The sequence below is a fragment of the Hyperolius riggenbachi genome, chromosome 8, assembly GCF_040937935.1.
Source record: "Hyperolius riggenbachi isolate aHypRig1 chromosome 8, aHypRig1.pri, whole genome shotgun sequence".
NCBI classification, from domain to species: Eukaryota; Metazoa; Chordata; class Amphibia; order Anura; family Hyperoliidae; genus Hyperolius; species Hyperolius riggenbachi.
Window position 1 is genome coordinate 76,532,211 of NC_090653.1, and position 24,178 is coordinate 76,556,388.

At 45.2% G+C, this 24,178-nt stretch overlaps 1 protein-coding gene across 1 annotated transcript; it reads right to left on the reverse strand.

Annotated features, from left to right (window-relative positions):
* Positions 1-12,599: 12,599 nt before the first annotated feature.
* Positions 12,600-13,628, reverse strand: LOC137527360 (C5a anaphylatoxin chemotactic receptor 1-like). The gene has a single exon (XM_068247870.1). It carries the CDS (start codon positions 13,626-13,628, stop codon positions 12,600-12,602), a length of 1,029 nt encoding a protein of 342 aa, XP_068103971.1.
* Positions 13,629-24,178: the final 10,550 nt, after the last annotated feature.

Sequence of the window (24,178 nt, forward strand, 5' to 3'; positions counted from 1 at the left end):
GAGGGTTTGAAATATCCAAAGTACTGGGTGAAGCATAAGACTCTGCGACCACAGCTTCACTGGACAGGATCACTGAACAGTCCATATTGCAGGGCAAAACCATGGAAGCACCTGCTGGACAGCATAATGATTCTGTGACCTGAGTTTCATTGGAGAGATCTACTGCACAATTCATGGTACAGGGCAAATTTACTGGAAGATTTTCTGAACAAGGTAATAATTCTGCGATTTCAGGTTCACATAGCAGATGCTCTGAGCTATTCATGAAACTAGAGCGAGGTGTAGAAACAGGAAGATCAAGACACAATGTTTGCGCATCTGAATCACCATTCATTTGTAAAATTGGAAAATTCAGATGCCGGGGTTCTGATGTTTCTAGACGGAATTGCTGGGACTCGGAAACTGATGTAGTGCATCTATTGGCATCTGCTGGATCAGACAGGAGTTGAACTTTATTAACACAGGTAATTTCTGCAGAAGTGTTTGCAGAGACAGGCAAGATTTTTCTGGTGTCTGTTTCACTAAACAAAGAGTCATGAGTACTGGCTAGGCTGGACTCGGAAGTCAGCAGGACCTCTGGATTCTCTGCTGAGAAATTTGCGCAGGGCAAGGTTAAGAATGTATCAGTGGCTTCTGTTTTACTGGGAAGTAACACTGAGTTATCCATGGTACAGGGTGGAATTGCAGGAACTTCAATTTCACACAAAAAGAGCTCCGAATCACCTGCTGAATCAGCCAAAGGTGCTGAAGCAGGCGGGTCAGAACGCCAAATTTGCGAATTCGGAGTCACATAAAAATCATCCAAAATCAGTTCCCACACATCAATCAAGGGAGCCACACAGTCATACCTACACACACCAGCCTCTATTAGGTTATAGGCTGACTTAATGCATGCGTTCAATACCATTTCACTTTTTGCACTGTAAAATTGACAAAATGAACTTGAATCATTCTTCCATTCACAGACCAGGGCTTCCATCTCTCCCCTCTCGAATGGAGGATCCCATGCATACTTAACAGCGAAACATTTAGGCTGATCACAGTCTGCAGATATGATTGTGGCAGGCACATGTATAGGGTTAATTAGCAGGTGATTGGCAGATTCCTTATTCTTAAGAATCTCCAATACCTGTAGCAAGTGTTGAACTGTAGTGTATGCAAACTTCCCTTGGTTCACAAATAAGTTGATTTGTTCAATACTCTGTAATATCTCATCATAATCATACTCAGATAATTCTTTTAAACAAAAATCTTTATTTTCCCTAGCCAGGGAGGAAAGTTCATTAGTAGTTTCATAAGTCCATTTAACTCCCCTGAAAGACAATTGCATTTCATTATCTGTTAATGGCAGAATCTCATTATAGGTCTCAGTCGCTAAGGATAACGATTCTGCAGATTGGACACGTTTCTTAGAACGTTTGCGTTTTGCCTTTGACCTTGCGGTTTTTGGTGATTTATTCAAAGCTGCAGGAAAATTATCAGTAACACTTTCTGCTTGCTGCTCATTCTTGCAAGCAATTGAAGGAGCAGCTGATTGGCCTGCTGCCAGGAGTTCATTAAGAGGAAAAGGCAATGGATCTATGCGCAACCAGTTATGGATCACAAACGCTAGAAATTCCAGCGGTCTATCTTTCAAATCGGAATGATTGAGAACATCAAATGCCCACTGGAATAATTCCCCTTTAAACAAAATATAACTTAGTTGGAGTGCCCAGGTTGAAACAGGAGTCGCTTGGAGATCAGGATTGGCCAGGAACCTGGCACATTCAGAGAAAAACTCATTTTCTGTTTCAGAGCTAAGTTCTTCAAATTTCTTAAAGGAACAGGAACCATAATTAACAGTGTCATACTTTCTGGGAATCCCCCCCACAATGGGGATTGGTAATGGGGTTTTCATAATGTAAGACTTGGTGGTGTATTCTCCACAGTCAGCATGCAACGCATGAGCTGGCGTGGAGGAGGTACACACACTAGCACCAGGAAACAGGCTATCCCTAGTATAGTGGAGGGGAGGACTGACTCCAATAGGAGATTGTGGCGCACAGAGCCGGTGCAGATCTGACAGCCACAAACAATGCTTTCGTTATAACGTCTCAGCGCAAAGTAGCGCTGAGCGCATAAACCAGAACTGAGGAGATCAGGACAGGTAGACAGAATGAACGCTTGCTAGCTAGCGGCTACTTAGCGACAGCAAGCGTCTAAAACCAGACAGACTGGAATGAGGCAGCCAATGCGATGCGGCGATGGCGTGCCTCACAAAGACAGGACAGGACAGTCAGAAAATAGCAGGATTAAGATAGATGAACGTAACACAGATAAATATACAATAAGTATGTTTTCCTAGCGTATTACAATTACAGCTATCAATGAAACTATTTGTTACGTCTGACTAACATATGTATATATCGGCAATGAACCGATATATGACATAAGCAGGAACGCTGACTAGGAATGGAGTAACACAGGGAACAGGACTCAGAAGGATTCGCTATCTCTTCGCAGAGATGAACGCAATCCACAAACAGTAACAGAACAGGATTCAGAAGGATTCGTTATCTCTTCGCAGAGATGAACGCAATCCACAAACAGAACCAGGAGCAGGGTAACTACCTCAGCACGGGTGGTCACGGTACGCGCAACCTACCAAAACGTGCTGGAAAGCTGACTAACTGCACACAGGATATAAACAGTTCGTGTACGTATACATCAGCAACACTGATGTATCACGTAACACAAATACAAGGAAAATAATAAACGTGCTGGTATGCATATATATTGGCAATGAACCAATATATGATGCAAAGACCAGCAAAGTATCTTTATAACAAGAAACACGATCGGGGGCTAAAGCGACAGCAAGACAGGCTTAGGCTGAAGCTATGAAAACCCAAGGAAACCCTGCAGGAAGCAGATCTTTATACTGAGGTCATCCAATGGGAGCAGACATGCAGATTCCCACACAGGTGAATGATAATCAGTCACAAGCTGACAGCAGGGAAAGACAGACAAACCTATGCAGCTTGCATGGAAAGACATCAGAACTGCCTGAGCTGCAGCACTACTTCCAGCAATAGCTGCTGCAGCAGCGATCATTACAAAATGTCTGTACACTGTGCTGTCACTGTGGTCCCTTCTGTTCTGCCGGCCGCAGTTCCTAGTTACCAGCACTAAGTAGTATCCTATCATTACTGTGCTCTAGCCCCAAATCATTCAAATCTCTTCTTTCCCACCTAAAATCGCCTGGCAAACTATCTATTAGCGGCAGACATCCACCTAGCTAAGCACACAAGACTGAAATCAGTGCACCTGAGATTGGACCTGAGTGGGACCAAATACCAGTAATGCAGGCATCCAATAGAATGCCTGCCACGTCCCAGATGGTAGAAACTGTTTCCTGCTCCTTCCTTGTTCTTGATTGGTGCCCATTGTGATGCAGGCTGTTGTGCCCATTGTGATGTAGGCTGCTGTGCACACTCTGAACTTGGCCTGAATATTGTTAATGGCCAGGATGAACTAAACCAAACTAATGTTCTGGATGATTTGGCCTTTAACCCAAATCCAAACAGTAACACCTAGGGCCTGTTTCCACTATACGCAGTTTGGATGCAGAAAAACTGACTCCAATGAATGTCTATGGGCCTGTTTCCACCAAACGCAATTTTTCTGATGCAGATTTTCCCATAGGCATTCATTGGAGTCAGTTTTTCTGCATCCAATCTGCGTGTAGTGGAAACAGGCCCTAACACTTATCATGGTATGTGATTTACAAATAATACTCTAATGCAGGTCTTTTATGGCTGTAGCAAGACATAAAACAATTTTCAAAATGGTTTCATAAGTTTATTAAGTAATAGTACATCTTGTTAAATACAGTAATAAGTGCCACATTAAGAGGAACATGCTTGTCATTTGTGTAACTGCAAATCATGGGGTACCATAATTATATTTTTGTGGCGCCCCTAGCCTTAGGGATACCCATTGCCATTTTCTTCTCTGCCAATCAGCACATCTTCTGCATCTGGATCCCTTATGTCCTTTCCTGGGTTCAAGTATGAAGCTCCAATGGATGGAGAGAGAGTGAAAAGGACAGTAAACAGATCAGGGCAACACCCCCCTCTACCACCTCCCTTAGGCCCCATAGTAGCTGCTATAGCAATAGCAGTGTCCCTGGTCCAAAGGAAAGAAATGTTTCTACAATGACCATATTCAGAATGTATTAATTGCTCACATGCATTAATTGTACAAAGCCACCTTTACACTTGGGAAGCTAAACTGTAAATATACGGTATATGTTTGAAGATTGAGTGCACCTATTAAGTAACCTTGTTTCATCTCACGAGTACTCAAAGTGCACCTGAGATGGGGCACGAGCACTGGCGTAACAATAGGGGATGCAACCCCTTCCGGACCCCCTAGGGCCCGCTCAGGGACTTTTGTGGGGCAGGAGGGGTCGCAGCATAAGAGGAGAGTGTGGCCGCAGATCGGTGGGGAGGGGGGACATTCCCCCCCCCTCCCTCACCTCGGGCTCTCCTCTCAGCGCTTTCCCTCCTGCAATCATTGGTGGCAGCGGCAGAAGGCTGAACAAATACCTCCTTAGCGCCGGAGGTCTTCCGATCTCTAAGTGCTTCATGTTACTTCCTGTTATGTTACTTCCTGTGTAAACAGGAAGTTACATGAAGCTCTTAGAGATCAGAAGACCTCCAGCGCTAAGGAGGTATGTGTTCAGCCTGCCGCTGCCACCAATGATTGCAGGAGGGAAAGCGCTGAGAGGAGAGCCCGAGGTGAGGGAGGGGGGGGATGTCCTCCCTTCCCACCGAACTGCGGCCACGCTCTCCTCTTATGCTGCGACCCCTCCTGCCCCACGAAGTCCCTGAGCGGGCCCTGGGGGGGGGATTTTTTTTTTCCGCAGGGGGGTCCGGGGATTTCTAGGTACACCCCTGGGAACGAGAAAAAAATTAGATATACCTGGGCCTTCTTTCAGCCCACTTCAGGCTCATTGCTCCCATGCCATCCTCCGCCTCCTCCTGGATCTTCCGCAATCGGCCCTGGTAAGTCGTCAAGTCGGGGTCAGTCGGGTCACATGCAGTCTATCCATGCGGGTTCCCCTGTCACACCTGTGCTGTAGTACTGCGCAGGCAGAGAACGCTCCCAGCAACGGGAGCACGATGGTGGCGCACGGCCAGGCCACACAGGCACAGCACACCCCAGGCCAGAGCACTTACTGGAGTCGATTGCGGAAGATCCAGGAGGCAGCGGAGGACAGCAAAGGAGCGATCAGCTTGGAGGAAGCCCCAGGTATGTATAATTTTTTCTCCTGCCATGGTTCAGGTTATTGCAAGTTTAATACCATATTTGGGATGTGGCTATCCCCTCATATATCTTCATGTAGTTCCTTAAACCCCCAGTGTGGCACCAACATGTTAACAGTTATGAGAGGCTCCTCTGCAGTAGACATGGGTACCATGAAGGACAAAAGCATCCACATCTACCATAGAACCGCTGAAAAAGCAGTACAGTGACCTCATGCAACTTTTTATATGTTAAAGTAGTACTATGGACCTAATGGGACCATGGTGAAGATACTGTATTTTTACATAAGCAAATCCCATCTTGGGAGGAATTTGAGACTAATGAATAGGTGCTATTTCTTAGAATATTCAACTCAGACACTGCATAGAGCATGTGTATTCTCCCAGTCTTCCTGTCTCAAGAACATACTACAAGACTGAAGGGTTTACCCAAAAATACTGACCCTAGACAATTATAAGGTCATTAGATTGCTAGCTCCTTTGAGGGACAATGAGGGGCATGAATTGTACTCTGTAAAGTGCTGTGAAAATATAAATGCATAATGATTATAATAAGAAGAATGGACCTATTCACAGTTTGAGCCACAAAAAAAGGTGATTGTCCCAATTAATCCATTAAATAAAATATATATAGAGAGATAGAGCAGGGCTGCAGCTAAGATTTATGTTACTGCTAAGGTTAATTTGTGCCCCTTCCCCCCCATTATGAAGGGAAAAATGGGCGTGCCCAACCCCCAACGGAGAGGAGGGGGGGGACTGACTTAGCCCCGATTCCAGTGCCGAATCTCATTGCTCGCCTTCCGGACGCTAAGCTCCGGTCACCGTGGTTACTTCCAGCCGACACCTCTGACATAATGAGAGGTGTTGAGTTATGGGCACCATTCGGCAGAAGGGGCCGGAGCTGTGGAGTACAGGGCAGCGCCCCAGGGACAGTGAGACCTCCTCTAAAGTGAGGCCCCAAGCATAGGCTTGTACCCTGGAGGCACCGCTGAGAGAGGCAATGAATGTGTGAAACTCAGGTATGGGGTTTATGTCTGTTCATCAGGTAAAGGAGAGGCCTAAAAGTGTAACTGGCACGGGCACTTAATAGGAATGAGATTTGTAATGCAAATAATTTAAAAATGTTTAGCCCTTCAAATGTTATTTACCCCTAGGGCTGGGACAAGGTCCTCCACCTCCAGGCACCCCGCCCATGGGCGTCCGCACATATGGCAAAACCGGGCATCTGCCCGAGCCTGGCCGCCCGCTGCCCCCCCCTGGCCGCGTGCCCGTGCAGCCAGCAGGAGGGAACAGCGCAGAGAAGAGAGAGAGCTATGGGCACAGTGGGGAAGGGCGGACGTCTCCCCCCCCCCCCCTTCCCTCACCTTAGGGGGCTCTCTCTCCCTCGCTGTCCCCTCCGGAATGAAGTGTGCACTGTGCAGCGGCTGGCAGCGGGCGGAACTTACCTCCTCTCGCTCCTGCGCCGGAAGTTCTGGTGCCGCACTCTGGTCTGGATCAGGCCAGAGTAGCGGCTAATCCATCCGGCGCGTGCGACGAGAGGAGGTAAGTTCCGCCCGCTGCCAGCCGCTGCACACTTCATTCCGGACTCCGGAGGGGACAGCGAGAGAGGGAGGGAGAGCCCCCTAAGGTGAGTGCCCATAGCTCTCCCTCTTCTCTCCGCTGCTCCCCTCCTCCTGCACGCAGACATGGCCACTTTTTCTGGGGACATATCCCCCTGGCTACATATACTGGGACATATACCCCTGCCTACATATACTGGGACATATACCCCTGCCTACATATACTGGGACATATACACCTGCCTAGTGCCTACATATACTGGGACATATCCCCCTGGCTACATATACTGGGACATATACCCCTGGCTACATATACTGGGACATATACCCCTGGCTACATGTACTGGGACATATACCCCTGCCTACATATACTGGGACATATACACCTGCCTACATATACTGGGACATATACCCCTGCCTACATATACTGGGACATATACACCTGCCTACATATACTGGGACATATACACCTGCCTACATATACTGGGACATATACCCCTGCCTACATATACTGGGACATATACCCCTGGCTACATATACTGGGACATATACCCCTGCCTACATATACTGGGACATATACCCCCTGCCTACATATACTGGGACATATACCCCCTGCCTACATATACTGGGACATATCCCCCTGGCTACATATACTGGGACATATACCCCTGCCTACATATACTGGGACATATACCCCTGCCTACATATACTGGGACATATACCCCTGCCTACATATACTGGGACATATACCCCTGCCTACATATACTGGAACATATACCCCTGCCTACATATACTGGGACATATACCCCTGCCTACATATACTGGGACATATACCCCTGCCTACATATACTGGGACATATACCCCTGGCTACTTTTTCTGGGGACATATACCCCTGCCTACATATACTGTGACATATCCCCCTGGCTACATATACTGGGACATATACCCCCTGCCTACATATACTGGGACATATACCCCCTGCCTACATCTACTGGGACATATACCCCCTGCCTACTTATTCTGGGACATATCCCCCTGGCTACATATACTGGGACGTATCCCCCTGGCTACATATACTGGGACATATACCCCTGCCTACATATACTGGGACATATACCCCTGCCTACATATACTGGGACATATACCCCTGCCTACATATACTGGGACATATACCCCTGCCTACATATACTGGGGACATATACCCCTGCCTACATATACTGGGGACATATACCCCTGCCTACATATACTGGGCACATATACCCCTGCCTACATATACTGGGCACATATACCCCTGCCTACATATACTGGGACATATACCCCTGGCTACTTTTTCTGGGGACATATACCCCTGCCTACATATACTGGGACATATCCCCCTGGCTACATATACTGGGACATATACCCCCTGCCTACATATACTGGGACATATACCCCCTGCCTACATCTACTGGGACATATACCCCCTGCCTACTTATTCTGGGACATATCCCCCTGGCTACATATACTGGGACGTATCCCCCTGGCTACATATACTGGGACATATACCCCTGCCTACATATACTGGGACATATACCCCTGCCTACATATACTGGGACATATACCCCTGCCTACATATACTGGGACATATACCCCTGCCTACATATACTGGGGACATATACCCCTGCCTACATATACTGGGGACATATACCCCTGCCTACATATACTGGGCACATATACCCCTGCCTACATATACTGGGCACATATACCCCTGCCTACATATACTGGGCATATATACCCCTGGCTACCTGTTCTGGGGACATCTCTACCCCTGGCTACCAGTTCTGGGGACATCTATACCGCTGGCCACCTATTCTGGGGACACCTATAGACCTGGGGCTACCTATTTTTGGGGAACCACTGCTGTCAGATTGAGTGTATTTTGGGGAACTGCTGCCAGGTGAGAGGTGTCTACATATTAAGGGGGCATTCTGCCTATTTATGTGAAAAGCTGTCTATTTATGTGCCTCATGACTGCTGAATTTGTCTTGTTGCGGGCCTCATGGTTACTGACTTTGTCTTGTTGGGGGCCTCATGATTTGTTGGGGGCCTCAAGATTGCTGAATTTGTCTTGTTGGGGGCCTCATGATTGCTGAATTTGTCTTGTTGGGGGCCTCATGATTGCTGAATTTGTCTTGTTGGGGGCCTCATGATTGCTGAGTTGGTCATGTTGGGGGCCTCATGATTGCTGAATTTGTCTTGATGGGGGGGGGCCTCATGATTGCTGAATTTGTCTTGTTGGGGGTCACATGATTGCTAACTGCGAGACTATGGAAAAAGCTGAATCATCATCATATGAGACAATAGCATTAAACCTACTTTTTCCGCTTTTTAAAACAGAAAATGAAACTGGGAGGTTCTAAAAAAATGAATAATTTTTTTCAGGAGTACGATGGATGAAATTGTTTATCTTCACAGTTTATTTTCAACTTAATTTTCCATAATGTTCATGTATGAGTTAAAACGTTTGTATTTAGTTTAAATTGCTGTTGGCACTTTGTGATAGTAAAGTGACTTTGCAGTTTGGACACTCGACCTCCAAAAGGTTCGCCACCACTGTCCTAATCTAATGTCCCACCATTGCTTAGTTCATGTAAACTTGTCTCCACCCACGACCACACCTACATTCTGGTTCATGACCACACCCATTTTTCGGATTTGCGACGAGCTACGCGCGCCGCCCCGCTTTTTGCTCCCCACTTTTTGCCCCCCCCTGGAAAATTTTCTGCGGACGCCCATGACCCCGCCCATGAGATCTTTATTGCTCGGTCAGGCACCAAAGATGCTCCCCATGTAAGCACCCTTCCCCAATCACCTTCAGAGGTATTATCATTATTATGTGTGTGTGTGTGTGTGTATATACTGTATATTCTGGCGTATAAGACTACTTTTTAAGTCTTTAAAATTTTCTGAAAAGTCAGGGGTCGTCTTATACACCGGGTGTCATTGATGCCGGGTGATACGCCCTATCCTGTTACTGCCTCTCAGGTCTCGCTGCTGAGGACTGTAGTGAAGCGGTGCTGGTGCACATGTGCGAGATCTGAGAGGCAGAGGAGGTGGTAAATAGAGTGGACCAGAAGGGTGAAAGAGGCGTGTTTTATGGGTACAGAGCGATCTATTCTTCCATACCGCTTTGATAAACAGGGAGACAAGGAGAGCTGACCAGTCCACTTAGGGAGAGGGAGAGTTGACCAATCCAACCAGTCAATCCTATATACTGTATACTGTTATATACTGGATATCACATACAATACCAGTATTTGTTCATACAGTAGCACCAGTATATGATGTTTTTTTTTAATTTTTATTTGGTGTGCGTTGGAAGAGGTGTAGTCTTATACGGCAAGTATATCCCAAACTCTATTTTTTAACTGGGAAAGTTGGGGGGTCGTCTTATACGTCCAGTCGTCTTATACGCCGGAATATACGTTATATATCTCTAAAGAGTACATAGTTATGTCACTGATTGTCCCTCAGGGAAGCTCGCAATTTAATCCATATGATAGTCACATGGTCCTCCAATTTTTGGAGGAACTGTAAATTCTTGGGAGGAGCCCATACAAACACGGAGAACATACAAACTCCATGTAGATAGAGTCCTGGCTGAAATTAGAATCTGGGACTCCATCCCAGTAAGACAATAACGCTGAACATGCGATATGGTAGATGATATGCTACGAATTCTGGCTTGCATGCAGATTTAATGCAAATTGTGTAACCTGTATATACCTGGTTATTCCCAGCATGGTACTTTATACTGGCTGATCTATTACCTTGATATGGAAAACAGTTTTTTTTGCCACAGACGCACATAAATACCGTATAATAGATCATATAATATCTTATAAAATCTAAACTATTAGGTCAGGTTTGGTTCCCACAATATCGCATGTGTGCTGTGCAGGTTGATAGCTGATGGGTTGGAACGTCTACGGCATGAACCCTGCAACATAAAGTCTCCATTGTTTTTGTTGGATCGCATCAGACATGTACAACAGGTACGCCTTGGTCACATACAGTACATGTAACATAGGATCTGTGAACATGTCGGTTTACCGCTGCGGAAAACGTGCAATTTTGTGTAAGTAGAAATGGAGCCTTACACAATACAAGTGTTTTCTTAATGGGAACCTGCTATATTACAAAGTGTGATTGAATACCTTCCTGTGTAAGGCAGACATCCACATTACCATGTATGAAAAACAACTAAAGAGGGGAGTCCTCCAGAGACTTCGCATGCTGTCCTCCAGTCTTCTGACACTTTGAAACATTGGGGCCACGCTTGTCTTCTTGCATGAGCAAGTCCTGCCTGTGCAGTAGCTTGGAGCCTGCTCGGTATCTCAAAGTCTGCTCATGCAGGCGATGTATGACCGTGCTCATACTTAAAGTGTGCCCCCAGCTCCATGGCTGCTGTGGAATGGGAGGGTGGGCTCCTTTGGCTGCAGTGGGGTAGGTGGGTGGGAGGGTGTGCTGCAGTGGGGTAGGTGGGTGGGAGGGTGGTCTGCTGTGGGGTAGGTGGGTGGGATGGTGGGTTGCTGTGGGATAGGTGGGGGGAGGGTGGGCTTCGTGGGGTAGGTAGGAGGGTGGGCTGCTGTGGGGTAGGTGGGTGGGCTGCTGTGGGATAGGTGGGTGGAAAAATGGGCTTCGTGGGGTAGGTGGGTGGGAGAGTGGGCTGCTGTGGGATAGGTGGGTGAGAGGGTGGGCTGCTGTGAGGTGGGTTGGAGGGTGGGCTGCAGTGGCGTAGGAGGGTTGCTGTGGGGTGGGCTGCTGTGGGATGGATGGGGTAGGTGGGTGGGTAGATGGGAGGGTGGGCTCCATGGACTGCTGTAAAGTGGGTGATGGGCTGCGGCTACATGGTCTGCTGTGGGGTAGGTGGAAGGGTGGCTACATGGGGTTGGTGGGTGAGTGGCCTCCATGGGCTGCTGGTGGCTGCTATGGGATGATCAACTCACATGGGGCCCACCTATTGTCACCATGCCCCTCCATAGTGCTGCATCTTCATAAAAAAGTACTTTACACTCACTTTTCCTTGCTCCGTCAGATGCTGGTGCTACAGATCCACGCTGTCTCCTCTGCGCTGCCGCTCGCACTGAATCAGGAAGTAGTGTGAGTGGCTATGGAGAGGAGACAGCGTGAACCTGGAGCTCTAGCATCTGATAGAGCCCGGAGCCAAGGAAGGTGAGTGTGAAGCAGTTTCTTCTGCAGCGGCAGCGCTATGGAGAGGAGAACGGTGACATGATAGTCGCACCCTCCTACTCTCCTCCGGCACTGCTCCTGGTCGGGCTGCAAACAGGGCACCCCATACCTCCCACTCCAACCCTCCAGGCGTGCGGCCAGATTGCCAGCGGTGGCGATGGGACATAGTACGTGTGCAAACAGAGACGGCTCTGCGTGCCGCCTCCGGGCATGCATGCCATAGGTTCGCCACCGCTGCTCTATAGGATCCAAAGGCTTCCCTATTCTGGAATAAGCCTGTGATTTTTGAACCGAGCTTCGGCTTGGGTACACTAGTTTATTACAGCTACTAACAACCAACATAAATTGCATGCACCGTGATAGATTTTGTTAATTTTTGGGGTGGGTTGTGTTACAGATTTACTTTTTATCAAATCCCAGGTTCATAAAGGTTATTTTAGAAAAGCATATATTAACATAATTGTATTTGATATTAAACGTTATAATTTCATTTGGTTTTTATACAATATCATCTGTATTTTTAGAATTAGTTGATAATCTTGACTTCGTCTCACATGATTGGCTCATATCCTCCTCAAGGGCAATCTTCAGTAGAGCACTGACAGATCTTTTAAATTTGCCTTTGTAATCTTGACCCATGTATCCATAAATGACTGGGTTGATACAACTGTTGACAAAGGCCAAGGCGATACAGATCGTATCTACTTTAGCCGTTGTTTTGAATAATGCTGAAGTGGATCCGTTGGTGGCAAAGATGATTCCCGCCACATGGTACGGAAGCCAGCAGATGAAAAACCCGATGATCACAGTGATGGCAACTTTCAGCGACTTGCTACACTGATTAAATCTTCTCCACACTCGCCTAAGTAGCAGGCCGTAGCAAACAGTGATGACTAGGAATGGAATGACAAAGCCCAATAGAAATCTAGAACTGCCAATAAAATTCTCCACCTTCTGTTTGTGATTATGAGCTAAAATATAATTGTATGCACACATCTCTGTCCCTTTATCATCCTCTACACTTGTATGGCGAAATACAAAGGATGGACTGCTCATAAGGAAGGCCAGGAACCATATGACCAGACAAGCTACATACGCCTTCTTTAGAGTTCTGTGGACGTGACACCACACAGGTTTCAGGGTCATGGCACAACGGTCAATGCTGATCACAGTAAGGAGATGGACACTGGCATACATGTTGACCTGCAGCAAGCTTGGAATGAACTTGCAGGCAAATAGACCCAGAGGCCAACGTCCCAGAATAGTTTCCATTATGACAACTGGCAATGAGAGACAACACAGAAGGTCTGCCACTGCCAAGTTTATGAACCATACTGTGTGTACTGTCCTTTTCATACCAAAGATGGTGACCCACAAAACAAGGCCATTGCCAGACACACCAAGAAGAAACACTATAACATACATGACAATAGCAACCCAGTCAGTGGGGTAAATTTGATGAGGTTCTGGCTTGTCGACATTCCAAAAATTATCATCATAGTCACTGTAGGTAATTGTAGAATTCATAGTGAATTAACCAAGTGGATCTTGCTATGTCTTTGAAAATCTGTGTAATAGAATTGATAAAGAGTAGATGTTAGTTAGGGAATTGTGAACAATTACATACAGTTATAAACAAGATGATCCCTTAAAGCGGGATTGCTTGCCATAAAATCAAGTATCTATTACCCACTGCTCTGTGTTTATTATGTAAGTCATACACATCCTGACCCATTGCAAGCATTCCAGTATAATCAGAAAAATGTCTGCTGTAATGAATCTTATTTCAGTCAGCCTGGCTCTTTTTTCGTACATTAGGGAAGTTAAAAAAGCCTTGTTATCTTCCCCTCCCACATTCCTGCTCCTTGCTGATTGGGGGAGGGGAATTGCAGATAAATCACCCACTCCTCTGCAGAAGCTACTGAAATCCTATCTATATCCTGCTCACATGGATTTACAAAGCAAACTAGATAGTGCAGTTCTGTTTACACCATTTCAGACAGAGGAGTAAGGGAGGAAATGACATCAGGATTGGCTTCAGTCAGAGGCAGTAAAGATGAAAAATACCCGGATCAGTACATTACTGATTTCAGAATGTAAACACTCCACCAGGTGATCGTGATCAACATGCATACCTCCCAAGTTTTTGAGATGAGAAAGAGAGACACTAAAGCCACACCCCTGATCACGCCCCCCGGCATCATAAATATTTCAAGAAAATATGTTGCTTTATAATTCAAACCGCACTGGTCCTTTCTATCCTGGTTCATTTTCCTTCATATTAACATCTGAAAATAAGAAATATATCAATTCAAAGCATGGGAATAAAGTTTAGAGCCAATTAAACACATTTTCAGTAGTAAAATACATATCTTTACATAGATCTGTACATCAGTCCTGAAACATAGAGAAATGAGGAGGAAAGAGGGACAGGGTTCCCAAAGAGAGGAATGTCCCCCCAAAAGAGGGACAGTTGGAAGCTATGCACACATGTCAAAAGTGCACCCTGCAATCCAAACCCCCCCCCCTCCGTTGTGTATATTGACCAGATGCAGGCCACCTCACAGCCAGGTGGATCTAAAGTGTTTTGGGGTTAAATCAGTCCATCACTCTCTTTAATCCAACAGATTTATTCCAAGCTCAATATGCAAAGTTAAAATACATAAAAACACTCATAGCGTAAAACCATAAAACTTATCTAGCTGCCTGCGCTATTGTAGCGCACTCACTTAGTGGCAGAATATACACGCTTATTGCTTTAACCTAGCAGTGTCTGTTAATGCGTTTGGGTCCCGGCGTCCCATTTCCCCTGTGTCTTGGAAGTTGCTATAACTTTTGTTCAACACATAAACATCAAATTTACTGCAATTCTGTCTAAAATTAAATCTGATTATGATCGCCTTTGCTTAAAATCCAGCATGTGAACGGTAGCCCCGACTATCCTCGGCCAGCAATCAGCCCGACGGAACGTTTCAGATGAGCTCTGGCTGATAGCATTATTCTCCCCGCTCACCCAGCCCCCGCGTGACATCACGGCATACTCTATCAGCCCCCATTCCCCACATGGCAACAGAACACGTCGCTAGCCTGCAAGCTAGCAACACATCTGTACAGCCTAGGCCCTGCAATGTCGTTTAATGAATCGGGTCCCAATCCTACCAAGGGACATCACTCATACATGTGATCAGGAAAGGCCATTCTTTCCTGAGTCAAGCACAACAGGGAGCTGATAATCCAGGAGAATCACTGTGTACATTTCATGGGTTTTTTTAATGAATTTTGATTATGATGTGTGGAACTACTACTATTAATAGTGAAATTTGGCCGGTTTGTTATGTTCAAGAAGAAGAGAAGGAAAATAATGACATGAATAAAATTACTCTAAATCATACATGTCAAACTCCGGCCCCGCGGGCCAAATCTGTCCCTCAGAGCCATTCAATTTGGTTTCCCCACTGTGGTTTCCCCACTTTGCATTATGTTTGGCCCACTCTAGACCACCAGGGAAGCTACACTGGAGGCGAAGCCCTAGAACACCAGGGAAGCCATATGGGGGAGGGAGGGGGGAAACACTAAACACCAGGGAACTGTATAGGGAAGGGAGAGGGCCACCTGGTAACTTTATAAGAGAGGAAGGTAGCCCGTAGACATTCAGGGTGGCCCGCCACTAGATCCCAGTGTACAGTTTCGGCCCACTTTATATTTGTGTTTGACACCCCTGCTCTAAATAGATTGATTATACATTTAGACGTTTTCTTTATGTACATGGTAAATAGGCTATAGCTGTCTGTATAGATAAAAAAAGACATAATACCTAGAGGTTAAAAGTGTAATTGAACTGACATGTGGCATGGTTAGATAAAGTACCAATCCTAAGAAATTGGCTTTGTGCCCCTTTTCTTTTCATTGTAATGGATGGTATGCCAGTGCTTTATCTGTGGGGGTGAGGCAGTCAGACTAGCAATGTCATGCAGCTGCAGCTCTCTTGAAAAGTAAACGGAAGCCAAAACACTTGCATCTGTCCTAACAAACATGCCTAATATAACAGAACAAGGCTGAAAAACTCAAAAGGTCATCATTTCTCTGTGTGGACGCTGAATGCACCAGATTTTACGTCATTCCCACATGGCTGCTGTTTACATTTCATACTTGAAATTTAAATTGAAAATGAGAATGCCACACCCCTGGAAAGCTCTATTTAAACTTAAAGCAAACCAGAGACGAGTTTAACTAAAAAATGCATACATACCTGGGGCTTCCTCCAGCCCCATGCACACGGATCGCTCCCACGCCACCGTCCTCAGTCTTCTCCCTCTTTGGTACCGGGTCCCGTAACTTCAGCCAGTTGCAGCCAGTCTGCACAAGAGAAGTGCGCCCTCTACGTAACTCTCTCCGCCGGCTGGTACACTTTAACCTGAAGCCAGTTAGACACTTATCTATGTAGAGGGAAGGCTGTGAATACCATAAACCCTTCCCGATCCTTTCTCCGTTTGTCATTCCACTGCTGTCCACTGTTGAATTTACACTCCCGGCTCTGTCCTCTGTACTCCTTAGCAGGCTGCAGAAGTACTTGCATCCCTGAGTGCTTTCGAAAACAGGCGCATCCATACTGCACATGCACCAGCTCAGACAAACTCCAAAGCTGCACATGGCAAGGAAATGAACAGCGCTACTTAAAAACAGATAAGTGCCTACCTGCAAGAGAGTGCAAGCCGCACTTGTGGGATAAAATACACACCTAGCATACACATGACCTGTCTACCACTGGAGGATGTTGGTTTCCTGTAACAGCTTGCATGCAACTTGTTAAGTACTTGTCCCTCCCACTGCAGAGAAGTCATCCTTGATGGGAGGGGACCTAACACTAACTAAATCCTAATCTATGCATATGCATAGCCTGGGTGCGCCACCAAATAAAATTGAAAATTGCGCAAAGCTCCAAAGCTGGCATGAGGAGCCCCAAAGAGGCATTTGACCTTGCAAGGCAAATAGCTTCAACGAGGGCTGGGAAGGCTTCATAGTATCCAGAACACCCCTCTATGTCATACCTCCCAACTTTTTGCGATGAGAAAGAGTGTCCCTCTTTCTCATCTTAAAGAGAATCTGTATTGTTAAAATCACACAAAAGTAAACATACCAGTGCGTTAGGGGACATCTCCTATTACCCTCTGTCACAATTTTGCCGCTCCCCGCCGCATTAAAAGTGGTTAAAAACAGTTTTAAAAAGTTTGTTTATAAACAAACAAAATGGCCACCAAAACAGGAAGTAGGTTGATGTACAGCATGTCCACACATAGAAAATACATCCATACACAAGCAGGCTGTATACACCCTTCCTTTTGAATCTCAAGAGATCATTTGTGTGTTTTTTTCCCCCTGTTCTCATGCACTGAAGTTTCAGGCTGCTCTTTTCTTCCTGCAAACAGCTTTGCCCTTGTCTGTAATTCCTCACTATGTGAAAGCCCATCCAGCTCAGAGGACGATTTATCCAGCTTGTAAAAGATAAGAGAGCAGAAAGAAGCTGCTCTAATCTAAATAACACACAGGCAGTGTGCATAGAGGGGCCTGGAAGGGGGAGTTCATAGCAGAACTACAACAGTGAAGAACTTGGCAGCCTTCCAGACACTGGCTGACAAGTCTGACAAGAGAGAGATAAGTTGATTTATTACAGAGACTGTGATAGTACAAAGTGCTGCAGTAAGCCAGAACACATTAGAATAGCTTTTGGAACTTGTAGGATGATAAAAAACAGGATGCAATTTTTGTTACGGAGTCTCTTTAAGCCACGCGGCTGCCACACCCCTGATCACGCCCTTACACACCCCTAGTCACACATACCATAAAGATTTCATAAGAAAAATATGTTGTTTTATAATTCAAAGCACACTGGTCCTTTCTATCTTAGTTCATTTTCCTTTATATTAATATTTTAAAATTAGTAATATATCAATTTAAAGGATGGTAATAAATTATCTTATCTCTTCATTCCCTGAGTTACCTCCTCTATAGTTGTTACCTCCTTTGTAGTTAAGTTACCTCCTCTGTAGTTATTTTCACACGCAGTTAATTAACAGCCTGTCTTTAACTTTAGAATACTGGAGTTATTTTAAGGATTGAAGAGTTAACTTTAGGTTTGCCTGAGGTAAAATGTTTCCTGAATAAGACCTGCCTCATCACCATGGTGATAACTCTATAAATGTTATTAAAGACAGGAGATAAGCATAGTGAATTGAGGCCAATGTCCTGAAAGAGGGACAAATGAGGAGGAAAGAGGGACAGAGGAACAGGGCTCCAAAACAGGCACAGTTGGGAGCTATGCTCTATGTAGGTAATTATCTAAACTGAAGAGAGTTTTTCCACTCTAGGTTTACTTTAACATTACTATGTTACATATGTTTGCACTTTATAAATCAATAATAATAATTATTTTTTGTTTAGATTTGCTTCAAAGGAATACATAGTAGAAGCAAACCATCTCTATCACTATTGTATTTCTATCTTCAACATGCCTCTGACACAGAGACCTGGGTTCAAATCCTGATTCCTATTCAGTAAGCCAGCACCTATTCAGTAGGGAGTCCTTGGGCAAGACTCCCTACACTGCTACTGCCCCCTGAGCACGCTATAGTGGCTGCCTTGCAACCGCTTTGAGGAGAAAAACACTTTTTATACAAATATTGGAATTATTATTATCTCTGCACCCTCAGGGCCAGGTCACACTATTATGTAGGGATGCTTATTCGGATTTCGCGGAATTGAAATTTCCGATCAGAAATCGGAAAACTGGAACTCGGAAATCTAATTTCTGCAGAAATACTGCATTACTGCAATTCGATAATTTTAGCCCAATTACAGAACTTGAAATCAATGGACCAATCAGGCCTGCAGTACATGGCTGATACACATGGAAGAGGGGGCTTCAGTACATGGATTATACACATAGAAGAAGGATTGCACATGGAATGGGGGAGGAATTGCTGCACAAGAAAGGGGAGACACAACATACTTGGCCTAGGAGCACAAAAAGTATAAACCCGGCCTTGGTAAAAATGGAGAGGGAAGTAGTTGCCTTTTGGAAGAATAGGCCAATTGCTGTCTGGGGTCTGTGGACAAATTAATTTATCAGCACATATGAAGTCATACAACATGTTTGTGGGATTATCCCACTTCTTCAGGTCAATCAAACAAAAATGTGGGCCTAAAACACAAGTTCATATATTTAAAAAAAACTCATAAAAGAACGCCTCAGGCATAATACAATATATCAAAGTTAGAATATTAAAAAAAACCTTGACATAAAAAACACATATTTCATCATAAAATACAGCAATACTCATATTCGATCTGTGCAATATCAATCCATGCAGTGCAATATCAGGTATTGCTGTATTTTATGATGAAATGCGTGGGGTTTCTTGCACATTTCCTCCATACGCTTTCTTTAACACACTTTCCTCTTCTTAAAGCGGAATATAACCCTGCATTTCAACTTTGCTCTAAAACATTATTTACAGCATATTATATGCAAAAAGCATTTTTTTTTTTTTACTAGACCAGCATTGGAAGGGTTAAACACAGAGGTTTTAAGTTCCGTGCAGACATTCAGATAGTTACATTCTATTTAGTTAGTGTGTAACTGTTTATCAATAGATACATCTCTTTGGCTGTCCTCCAAGCTCCTTCTCAGTGAGAGAGATGAGTCACAATAAACACATATTTGTAAACAAAAAGTATCTAACTCAAGTTCGGATTGGTCTGCAGAAATCTCTAGGGACTTTAAAGCCCTGTGTAACCCTTCCAATGCTGGTCTAGTAAAAAAAAAAATGCTGGTTGCATATAATATACTGTAAATAATGTTTTAGAGCAAAGTTGAAATGCAGGGTTATATTCCGCTTTAATCTTAAAGGACAACTGTAACAAGAAGTAAATGGAGGCTGCCATATTTATTTTCTTTTAAAGCGGAATATAACCCTGCATTAAACTTTGCTCTAAAATATTATTTCCAGCATATTATATGCAAAAAGCATTTTTTTTTTTACTAGACCAGCATTGGAAGGGTTAAACACAGAGGTTTAAAGTTCCGTGGAGAGATATGCAGAAGTTCAGATAGATACATTCTATTTAGTTGAATGTATCTATTGATAAATGTTACACACTCTTTGGCTGTCCTCCAAGCTCCTTCTCAGTGAGAGAGATGAGTCACATTCAACACTTAGATACATTTATGTAAACAAAATGTATCTATGTCAGCTTCGGATGCGTCTGCAGAAATCTCCAGGAACTTTAAAGCCCTGTGTAACCCCTCCAATGCTGGTCTAGTAAAAAAAAAATGCTGGTTGCATATAATATACTGTAAATAATATTTTAGAGCAAAGTTGAAATGCAGGGTTATATTCTGCTTTAACCTGCTGGGCGGTCTGGACGAGCTCAGCTCGTCCAGTACCGCCGGAGCCTGCCGCTCAGGCCCTGCTGGGCCGATTTGGATGAAATAAAGAGCAGCACACGCAGCCGGCACTTTGCCAGCCGCGTGTGCTGCCTGATCGCCGCCGCTCTGCGGCGATCCGCCGCGAGCAGCGGCGAAAGAGGGTCCCCCCAGCCGCCTGAGCCCAGCGTAGCCGGAACAAAAAGTTCCGGCCAGCGCTAAGGGCTGGATCGGAGGCGGCTGACGTCAGGACGTCGGCTGACGTCCATGACGTCACTCCGCTCGTCGCTATGGCGACGAGGGAAGCAAAACAAGGAAGGCCGCTCATTGCGGCCTTCCTTGTTTATTCTGGGCGCCGGAGGCGATCGGAAGAACGCCTCCGGAGCGCCCTCTAGTGGGCTTTCATGCAGCCAACTTTCAGTTGGCTGCATGAAATAGTTTTTTTTTTATTAAAAAAAAACCCTCCCGCAGCCTCCCTGGCGATCTTATCAGAACGCCAGGCAGGTTAAGCAATACTCATTTCCTGGCAGACCTGCTGATCCTTTGCTACTTGTAGCCATAGACCTGAACAAGCATGCAGCAGATCAGGTGTTTCTGACATTATTGCCAGAGCTGACAAGATTAGCTGCATGCTTGTTTTTCGTGTTGTTCAGACACTACTGCTGGAAATTGCATATCATAAATAAAGGGAATACAGAGCACCACTGTTTGGTGCCCCTTCTTGAAGGGAATTTAGCAACTAGTGCAGCAGACTTTGGCCTGGGGATTAACACAGAGGAGCAAAACCCAGGAAACTAATTTATCACTGAAGCTAAATATAGAGTAGCTAGTGTGGGATACAAATATTGCCATTCTCCTGAGACAAATGCTTTGGCCACCTCAAGAGATGCCAGAAACCTATTGCATTTGAATTGCATAATTTCAAGGATCCAATCAGTATTCATTTATATCTTTTTCCCAGGTTTGGTAATTGTGAATTATTAGCCAAAAGCGGTACATTGTTTTTAAGAATTTTAGACCTCCAATTCTTAAAGGGACTCCAAGCACCTCTCATGGGCATGCCTTTAAGCCAGACGACTTCCAACAAAGAAGTGCTATGACCCCTCTGGAGGAGCCTCTTGCAATGGCTATGTGTGTCACTTGCTCTTCCTGCTTCATTCAGTGATGCACTTCTCTAACAGAGAAAACAGGGGTGACCCAGATGTTATAACATAGCCAAGATGGCAGTCGCGATTTTTAAATTGAGATCGAACGAAAACTATTTGGTGTAGAACGGCATCAAATGAAAGAGGAGAGCACAAGCTACAGTAGGGTATGCATCTTTAAGTACTTTGCAGTACTGGTCGGAGTCTTAAAGGCATACCCATGAGAGGTGCTCAGAGTCCCTTCAAGTCATAACTCACCAAAATATATCAGAATAAAGGCCTGGTAGACAATCTGCATATAAATAAAAAACTGGAACACAAACTTGTTGAAATAATTAAGTTTATCAATAAACTGAAAACATTGAAAAACTGTACAAATAAGGCAGCACATTATATATACAGTATGTACATGCAATACAGTATGAACCTAGTACACCTCCCGTGTGTGGCATACTTTAAAACAGGGAATGGCACAGAGGGTGACATTACAATCCGGGCAGTAGTATTGGGATTCTTTGCGGACTTTCTTGCCTTTGCTATCAGTCTTGCTGCAGCATACAACGCACATCCTGGTTGGTGCAGTTTTTTTTGGAGTGGGAGGTATATACTCCATAAGGTGACGGCCAGTGAGGCGCTTGGGATTGACGATGTAGGATACACGGCACCCAACTCTGACATCTGCTGATGAGGTCTGAAACCTCATACAGATGCATTCGCAAACCTTCCAGATAAAATCTGCATGTGTTCCTGGCCTGTCACTGCGCTGTTTGTACAGGATGTACGCATTCCAAAGTGACTGTTCCAGCAGATGTCGAAAACATTTTTATAATATTTTTTTGTTGTTGCTTGTGGACTGTGGGGTAGAATGTCATCGCCTGGTCGGCTCTGTGCATCCCACCCATTGTGTTGTTATAGTCCAGGATGACTTGAGGCTTTACCTCCTCGTATCCTGGTGGTGACAGTTAATGTGTCATGGACTGTACTGAGGACACACACATCTTTCTTGTCACGCCAGCCACAATGTCCCCAGTTTTTAGTTTTTGTTTGGCGAAGGTTGTTGGCATCAGTTTTGTTCTTGATCAATATTTCAAAAAGTTCAGTGGTCACACAGTTTCCCTTGTTCAGCAAAGGCTCCACCAAAGACAGCACAGATGATGTCACCAGTCCGTAGTTGTTGAAAGTGGGGTTACATTTTGTCCCTTTTCCAGTATACAGAATGCTGTTCCATATATATCCCATTGCTGACTCGCATAGCATATAGGATTTCACTCCAAAGCGGGCCCTCTTGGATGCGATGTACTGTATCCAGGATAGTCTCCCCTTGTAGGCCATCAGACTTTCACCAACAATTATGTCCCTCTGGGGTACATAAGTGTTTTGGAAGTTTTCCACCACCAGCTGATAAACCTCCCAAATTTTATTCAGCTTTGGCGCAAGGTGGGTGGACTCATCGAAGGTGGTGTTGTCTTAAAAGTGCAGATATTTCATGATAATTCCAAAACAGTATTCAGACATTACCATTCCAAAGAACGGGGGTAGCGATGATCTTGTTAATAGACCAATACCATTTCTGCAGGGGCTTCCCCACCACCTCCTGCAGAATAATGCGAGCGATAAATAAGAGCAAAAGCCACAAGTCATCCTTGGTGACCTGCTCCCACATCCTGCTCCTTGAAAAGGGCCCTCATGGAGCAGCCAGTTCTTGTGTGGTGTAGCGGTTTGCCTCCACTATGATTTTCTTAATGACAGAGTCACTGAAAAAGAGCTGCAAGTACGCCAGGGGGTTATGCTCTCAGTCGATCTTCAGGCCGGGCTCCCCAGTAAAAGGGAAACATGGGGGCGGTGGTGGAGCATAAGTAGTGTTGATTGGGCACCAAACCTGTACATCACTAACCTTGGTGTCGGTGGTGATGGAGGCACCTTCGCTCTCACTACCCGAGTCAGATGACAGATCCCCAGGTGCATCACTGTCACTCGAGTCCGCCAGCAACTGCAGATCATGATCACAGTCCTCAAATTCCATCAGCGCTTCTGGTGAGAGACGCCTTCAGGCTGAAGCCATAGCAAGTGACGAAGTGACGGGCAGGTGACAGGCAGAGAGTAATCAAATCCAGGCAGAGGCGACAGGCAAAGATAATAGTTGTAATCCAGGCAGAGGTCGGTAAAGGCAGCAGGCAAACAGAATAGTTGGAATCCAAGCCAAGGTCAGTACAGGCAGCAGGCAAAAAAATAGTCGTAATTCAGGCAGAGGTTGGTAAAGTGAGTAGACAAAAGCACTTGCTCAGAAGCAGCAGGGAACCAAATGTCTACAATGCATTGGATACAAATGTACTTGACACATTTGTATCTAATACAATGAGAATTAGGGCCAATCAGCATTAACATTTTTAAATTTCCCGCACCTCCCCCATGACGTCACGCCGCCCAGACATCACGCCGCACTAGCGCCGCTCCGCTCAGGGGAGAGCAGGGGAGACATGCTGGAGTCCATGCTGTGCAGTGCCGATCGC